The sequence below is a fragment of the Penaeus vannamei genome, chromosome 5, assembly GCF_042767895.1.
Source record: "Penaeus vannamei isolate JL-2024 chromosome 5, ASM4276789v1, whole genome shotgun sequence".
In the NCBI taxonomy this organism is placed as follows: domain Eukaryota; kingdom Metazoa; phylum Arthropoda; class Malacostraca; order Decapoda; family Penaeidae; genus Penaeus; species Penaeus vannamei.
This window is the reverse complement of record NC_091553.1, coordinates 7319506-7327005: the sequence shown is the minus strand read 5'-3', so window position 1 is coordinate 7327005 and position 7500 is coordinate 7319506. Positions and strand designations below refer to the sequence as shown.

At 51.9% G+C, this 7500-nt stretch overlaps 1 protein-coding gene across 9 annotated transcripts in view; it reads right to left on the bottom strand.

Annotated features, from left to right (window-relative positions):
* LOC113800403 (latrophilin Cirl) overlaps positions 1-7500 on the bottom strand; it is a 269428-nt gene that overhangs the window by 9344 nt on the left and 252584 nt on the right. For 5 of the 9 annotated variants that reach the window (XM_070121772.1, XM_070121778.1, XM_070121770.1 and 2 more), the window contains 4 exons: positions 6042-6148; positions 777-2543; positions 354-672; positions 1-37 (listed from right to left, as the gene is read on the bottom strand). The exon at positions 1-37 is cut by the window's left edge and continues 8 nt beyond it. In XM_070121772.1, coding sequence (XP_069977873.1) covers positions 1-37; positions 354-672; positions 777-2543; positions 6042-6148 — 2230 coding nt within the window. Of the gene's footprint in view, positions 38-353; positions 673-776; positions 2544-3686; positions 3794-6041; positions 6149-7500 lie in introns of all 9 variants that reach the window. The other 4 variants (XM_070121774.1, XM_070121777.1, XM_070121775.1 and 1 more) reach the window with 2 other exon arrangements.

Sequence of the window (7500 nt, the reverse complement as noted above, 5' to 3'; positions counted from 1 at the left end):
GTAGAGTCGGTGTTGGAGAGCGTTGGTATAGACGCCGCTGCCAGTGAGATAAATTGGGTGGATTTAGAGAGATGCTAAAGTAATGGGGACAAGGTGGGGGTCGAGGGGCAGGGGACTAACATCTACAGAATAGAAGTTCTGTTAGTTCGTACAGTAGGCACAGGCCTACATTGTGAGGCATGGAAGGGTCAGTGATATCAGTATATAGTGAGACATCGGGGCCTTGTGCAATGAGTGTTAATCCATCTGAACGGAAGTCCAATTACTGAGGAGCTCTAACCAAAAAACATAAATGGAAAGAGATGAAACTGTCTTTATTCCAGTTCACAGGAAAGGAATTCCGTCCGACGTACCTGGTCGAGTCGAGTCGTGCCATCTCCTTGGTCTTCAGGGCGTCGTCCGGGGAGAGCCTGCAGGTGTACACGAGGGCGGCCGCCAGGAGGGCCACGTGGGCCGCCAGCAGCAGCAGCGCCGGCCCGACGAGGAAGAACACGAAGTAGTTGTCAGTCCTGAGCCAGCAATACTGATCGGTGCCATAGCTGAAGGGGTCCACAACTGCAGCGGCGGCCACCACCAGGAGCGGGAGGCCGTAGGCCAGGGTGTAATGCCACCACCGCAGTCGCAGAGAATCGCATTCTACTGCTCGAGCAACACTCATATAAACGTGAACACCTGTAAGAGAAGATAGTCGAAATATAACTCTTGCCACGTTAGCGAGGGCAGGAAACAATTATCATCATGACCAATTTACAAAAACAAAAGAGTCAGCCACGTACCTTCCATGAACATCCAAGCGAATGCCGAGAGAACCGTGTAGTGCAGGACGCCGGCCACCACGCCACACAGCACTGGGGTGTCGGTCCTCCACACCCCGACAAGAAACACCAGTTCGGCCGCGGTGAGGCAGATGCACACATGTCTATGCACAGCAGTTCGGGGGGAGGCCAGGCTTCGGAAGACCGAGAAGACCAGCAGAGACCCGCCCACACACACGAGGCTCACGACGCACCCAACATAAGCCAAAATGCGCAAGGCTGCTTGTGGATCCTCCGCCGCTCCACCGGTGGACTTCTCCATCAGAACGGCAAAGTTCGTAAGGTGATCGCACTGGCAAGTGACGTGCGAGCGATTGTGGAACATGACGCGACAACCCTCGTCGCTCCACGCTGACGTGGTGTAGTCCCAGAAGGCACACACGGGGCGAGTCACATTCTCCTGTCGCAACAGCGAGAAAGTGAGAGTAACGGGCTCAGGCAACTGAATGTGGCGACCGTGACCCAGTGACGCTGACACGACACGCGAGTTCACTAGCCGTGTGATGTTTCCTGACCGATGGCCAAGAGGTTCCGAGCCCGGCGCAAGCAGGTCCTCCAGGTGCTGGTACGTGAGAAACACAACTCTCGTCGTGCCGCCATCATTGTTTTCGAGGATGGCCTCAGGGGGGAGGGCGACGGAGTCGGTGAAGCCCCAGTCCACAGTCTGATCTTGGGCAGAAGGGAATGCCACAGAGGACCCATCGGCCGTGACAGCCCGCGCAGACGCCAGCACGTGAGACTTATGGTGCACCGCTTCCGTGCCCGTAGGCAGGACATCGGCCAGAAGGAACGACGCCTCTTCCAGGGCCACCATGAGCTGCGTCACGGCGTGGCGTCTCTCCCTCACAGCCAGGTCACCCCAGGGACCTGCCATCCCTGCCGCCAGCAGGGCAGACCCCGTAGCGAGCGCCGACTGCAGCATCTCCGTCACAACGGCCTGGCGCTGCCGCGGCTCTGGGAAGTCATCCAGATCGTCCGCCATGAGGGTGGCCAGCGTGGAGAGGAGGCGAGCCGTGGTGATCAGATCGCCGCCGTACAGAGCTTTATTTTCTGTCACTTTCGCCAAGTCGGCCGTCACGCCGATCAGCGAATCGTGAGAATTAGCTCGGGTCTCGAGCGTGGCCAGCCAGACGCTGCGACATTCGCTCAGGTCAGCAGGACCCGCCCAGTCCACCGTCTTGCACGAGCGCCTCGCCCATCCGGAGGCGCCCCCTGGACACGGCTGTACCGCAATTTCCCCGCTGCGAGTCCAGTTCCAGTAGAGTCCGCGAGCAAACGAGGGAGGACAGTATGGATTTTCATAGTCCCCATCCACACGCGGCGGAGGCACGGGCGGCGAGTGCGTGCTACTACCTGGGGTCGAGGAGCTACTCGGGATAACAGTAGAGGTAGAGGTAGAGGTAGATACTGTAGAAGACGACGGCATAACTGGAGCAGCGGGAGACGTGGCGTTTTCCATGGGTGCTGTAGCGGGCGCCTCGGCCTCGGGGCCCTCCGCTGGCTCCTGACCTTGCGGTTCCAAGTCAGGAGCCTGGGTGGTGGTGGTGGTGCTCGTGGTGGTGGTGGTCGTGCTTGTGGTTGTTGTGGTGGATGTGGTGGTGGATGGCGGGAGGGTGGTCGTCGTGGTTGTACTGTAGTTCGCGTACAGAGTCGGAGGCGTCCTAATCGGGGCTCTCGTATGCATGTACCACGGCGGCCGCGGCCTGGAGGTAGTGGTGGTGGTCGCGTCTGCAAGGAACACACATTTCAAATTATGCTCCAAAACTAAAAAATATGTCTTGGACAGAATAGAAACCTGCGAGTCTGGTTATGTGAACTGTTTGTAAATAGATCACATATTCCATACTAACCATGCGAAGTTAAATCCAACAACTCAATGACGCTACTTTGAAATCATAACTTTAATATCATTAATGACGCTACTTTGAAATAACCTTAATTATCATCTTATCAATCAAACTGCTTGAGACAAACGAACAAGAGCTAGACAAAATTCAGATCGCCCGAGAGGAAGCGGAGGGCAGGGCCTCGGGAGGACAGTGCCAGGGGGAGGGCAGGGCCTTGGGAGGGCAGTGCCAGGGGGAGGGCAGTGCCAGGGGGAGGGCAGGGCCTTGGGAGGACAGTGCCAAGGGGAGGGCAGGGCCTTGGGAGGACAGTGCCTGGGGGAGGACAGTGCCTTGGGAGGACAGTGCCATGGGGAGGGCAGTGCCAGGGGGAGGGCAGGGCCTTGGGAGGACAGTGCCAGGGGGAGGGCAGGGCCTTAGGAGGACAGTGCCAGGGGGTCGGCAGTGCCAGGGGGAGGACAGTGCCTTGGGAGGACAGTGCCATGGGGAGGGCAGGGCCTTGGGAGGACAGTGCCAGGGGGAGGACAGTGCCAGGGGGAGGGCAGTGCCAGGGGGAGGACAGTGCCAGCGCCCCATGCTCCGACGCGACATTAACATGCAAATGGCACCGCCTCTCACAACGCTGGCAAAGTTTACGTCTAAGCGAGGCCCGTTTTGATGTGGCTCTAATGACGTTATAGTTTGTCTCAACTACTAAACGATTCAACATGAATAGCTGATGGAGCGAAACTCGTGTTGCGACAAATTGCGGAGGCGCTTGTTGGCCGCCCATTAGAAACTATTTAACAGAATTTCTGAGAGTAATTGATGGCTTAGAGGTATGTTAGTAGATACAAACTCAATCGTACATAAGTTAGAAGAATGTACTACATCCAGGACTGCTTTATCTTAGCAAGTCCCTCTCAAATAACATGCAAATCTACGGTCTAGCTCTTAGCCCTCGGGACAGCGCCGGAGGAACTAAGTTAGAGAGAGTCAAATACTGAGAGTGAGGGCGTGGCGAAGGAGAAGGGAGGGCGTGTATTACCTGTGATGCAATTGTAATGCGCCTCCAGGTACTTGTGCGTACCAGGGCAGCCGTCCCCGAAGCGAGCCGTGTTGGCCTCGATGGTGCAAGACGGCTTTCCCGAGCAGCTTGCGAAGGGAAAACAATTTTGAGCGAAGCAACCTTACTCACATTGCAACGCGACTGGTTGATTGGTTAGGTTCTACATATATATAGGGAAACCATACAGAGAGATAGAAGCTGGCTGCGCATTCGCGTGCTTGCGAAACACACGCACACACACACACTCTCTCTCTCTCTCTCTCACACACACACACACACACACACACACACACACACACACGTACGTACGTAGGCTCGCGCGCGGAAACACGAGGTAAGACGGTTTTACTAAAACTCGTCCATGATGAAGGAGGAAGAGCCCCATGATACAACCCTTGGCAGAAGTGGGATTAAGGACAACGTGGCGCCGATAAGAGAGCGGAGCCATTGATTGCGGCGATAAGGTAGTGTGGCAGAAGAACAAGGTGCGAGGTATTAACTTTATGGTACGACTCTGCACGACCATCCTACCCGCCCCGCCGCCGCTCCGACCCCAGCGTGAATGGCTAGAATTAACCTTTACTACGGCCAGTATATAAATCTGTAATGATATAGTCTCGTAAATTGTCCGGGGGGGCGCGATAGAGGTGGACGAAACGTTCATCTTAAATAGTGAAGTTTTAATAATGGCCCATCACCCCAGCTGGCGTCCAGGAGGCGGGGCGGGGCGGGCGGGGGGTGCCAGGGGTACGAGAACTCCGCAGTCAGGCCCCAGGAAAATAAACTTCGGGCTTATGGATGCCTCCTACCTCCTCCTCCTACCTCCTAAGATACGCGTCTGGAGGCTTAAGAGTCTCCGGGATGCTTATCGAAGGCCCGGACCGGCCCCTGAATATCAATTTCAATACGATCACATTACGACACGAGTGGCTCCTGGATTAGATAACGAGAGAGCATCCATCACACAGACAAAGCTGCCCACCCTTGAGGATACGCGGCCGGGGGGAGGGAGAGAGGGAGAGAGGGAGAGAGGGAGGGAGGGAGGGAGGGAGGGAGAGGGAGAGGGAGAGGGAGAGGGAGAGGGAGAGGGAGAGGGAGAGGGAGAGGGAGAGGGAGAGGGAGAGGGAGAGGGAGAGGGAGAGGGAGAGAGAGAGAGAGAGAGAGAGAGAGAGAGAGAGAGAGAGAGAGAGAGAGAGAGAGAGAGAGAGAGAGAGAGAGAGAGAGAGAGAGAGAGAAGAAGAAGGGAAAGGGGGAGGGAGGGAGAAGATGTTAAGGTGGGATGGAGAGCAGTAATAGTGTCGGCTCCGCACACCTTTGGCTAGACAATTAACTCCTTGGTCCACATCACGAGCCCCTCCTCCTCCCCTCCACCCCCTCCCTCCTCCTCCCCTCCTCCCCCCTCATCTCCCTCCACCTCACGACGTTTCGGCTCCGACACTTCTCTCTTTTTTTTGCGGGAATTGGCGTGATCGTAATTGCATATTACATTTTAAAATAATTAATTGCTCGTAAACCGTCAACTATCGGTAAGTTATTCATGGCGAGGTAGGAGGAATCACCCGTGTGTTAGAAATTCCTTTTTTTTTTTCTTTTTTTCTTTTCGAGGGAGACGCAGGTTCTGGCCAAGACCCCCACCCCTCCCCCTCCCCCCCTCTCTCCCCCGGGCTGTAGCATTACCAGATATTAACAAAGCTACAGAACGCATTTATTGAAATTTATCACGCTCTGGGGGGGGAGGGGGGGACCCTCGGGGCGCACGATCTATCTACATTTTTAAGCCGTGGTCTCGTCGCGTCAGTCTGGGGATTATGACGCCATAAACTATCTTAAAAGAAGATAATTGTCCGTGTAAAATGTCCAAATACTAGACAATTTCCCCGTAAATCAGCGATAGCATCGAGTCAGCCCTGTGCCTCTCTACCACACGCTCGCTTCCTCAAACACTCCAAACATTCCAGCCGGGAGAGAAGAGAGGAGAACAAGAGTCGAGAAAAAGAGACGAAAAACGAGTCGAGACAAACGAGAACCGGGAGGAATAAGACGAACAAAATACGGGCCAAAAAAAGAAAAAACGAAAAAGCATCTGCGTCACTTCAGCATCAGCAGCATCAGCATCAGCGACGAACATAACCTGCGGGAAATGTTAGTCAATCTACTCGTTTATCTATTTAGTAAAACGACATTACAGTATTAGTATTAGTAGTATTAGTAGCCCCGAACACACAGACACACAAATCCACCACCGAAACCCAAGCGTCAAGACCGACGAGGACCTCCCCCTTCGAGGACTTCCTTCGAGGAGGTCCTTCGCCCTGAGCATCCGAAGACGTTTACCTATGACGCAACTGTAGTGGACTTCGATGTACTTGTAGGTGCCCGGGCAATTGTCTCCGAAGATCTCGCTGTTGACGGGCATGGAGCAGCCCTGCGTCAATCCGCACCTGTTGCAATTGCAGGCCTGGTTATGTCTCATTCCACGTGCAATTGATACCCACCGTCGGTCAAGGGATCGGGCACGAGTGAGGTATAATAATAATAATAATAATAATAATAATAATAATAACAGTATAATAATTATAATAATAACAGTATAATAATAATTATAATAATAATAACAGTATAATAATTATAATAATAATAACTATAATAATAATTATAATAATAATAATAACAGTATAATAACAATAATAATAATAATAACAGTATAATAATAATTATAATAATAACAACAGTATAATAATAATAATAATAATAATAATAATAACAGTATAATAATAATTACAATAATAATAAAAACAATATAATAATAATTATAATAATAATAACAGTATAATAATAATTATAACAATAATGTGATGATGAGGTGGGAGGGAGGGAAATAAACACGAAATGGGAAAACAGGAATGAATGACACAAATTGTGAAGAGCATAATAGGGGGGAATACATAACTTAACAATAAATACGGAAGAAATACGTTCCTTAAAAATAATAATAGGGAAAAATACGTAACTAAAAAATAATAATGGAAAAAATACGTAACTAAAAAAATAATAATGGGGGAAAATGCGTAACTAAAAATAGACATGTATAAATCAAAATGATAAGATAACCGAATCGAAAAGAAAGTACAGATTGCGTAAGCCTTGGGCGCAGGTCGACTTCCGTTACATTTGTCAGGGTTAGACCCATCTGTGCCAGCTGGGGTTGTGACACCGCCAGCCCTTGTCACATTGTTTACACCGTATACAGTCTATTCATAAAGATCACTTTCCTTTCCCTTCCTCCAGCACTGAAGCTCCGACAGTTCGTCTGTTAATAAAGTACAAATAAACATCTCATTTCCTCCCGCGGAAGTCCCCCGGGGCAGCACTTCAGCGCCACCAGCAGGGTCTCGAGGGCGCGAGGCGGGGGGCGTCGGGCTCTGTCGTGGTGGGCGTTCGGGAGGGCGGCGGATGAGAGGGATGTCTACTTTATCTACTTGAAAGATGGTTCGCCGGTGGCACTGCCCTAATGACACCGCCTGGGCCTCTGTGAAGCTCCTGTCACTGCGGAGATTTCTCTGAGGCAAATCGGTCTCATTCGCACATGGCAAAATCTGCAACGATTCCGCCCTCTTTTCTATACTTCACAGGTTCCCGATTATTCCCACAGCGCCATCCTCCTCGCCATAACTCCAGCACAGCTTCTTATATAACAATCATCCCATTTTCCTCTTTGTGCGTGCGCCGCGTCCTCCTCAAATAGCTCCTGCACATCAGTTCTGACATCCGTAACACTCACCCCCCCCCTCCC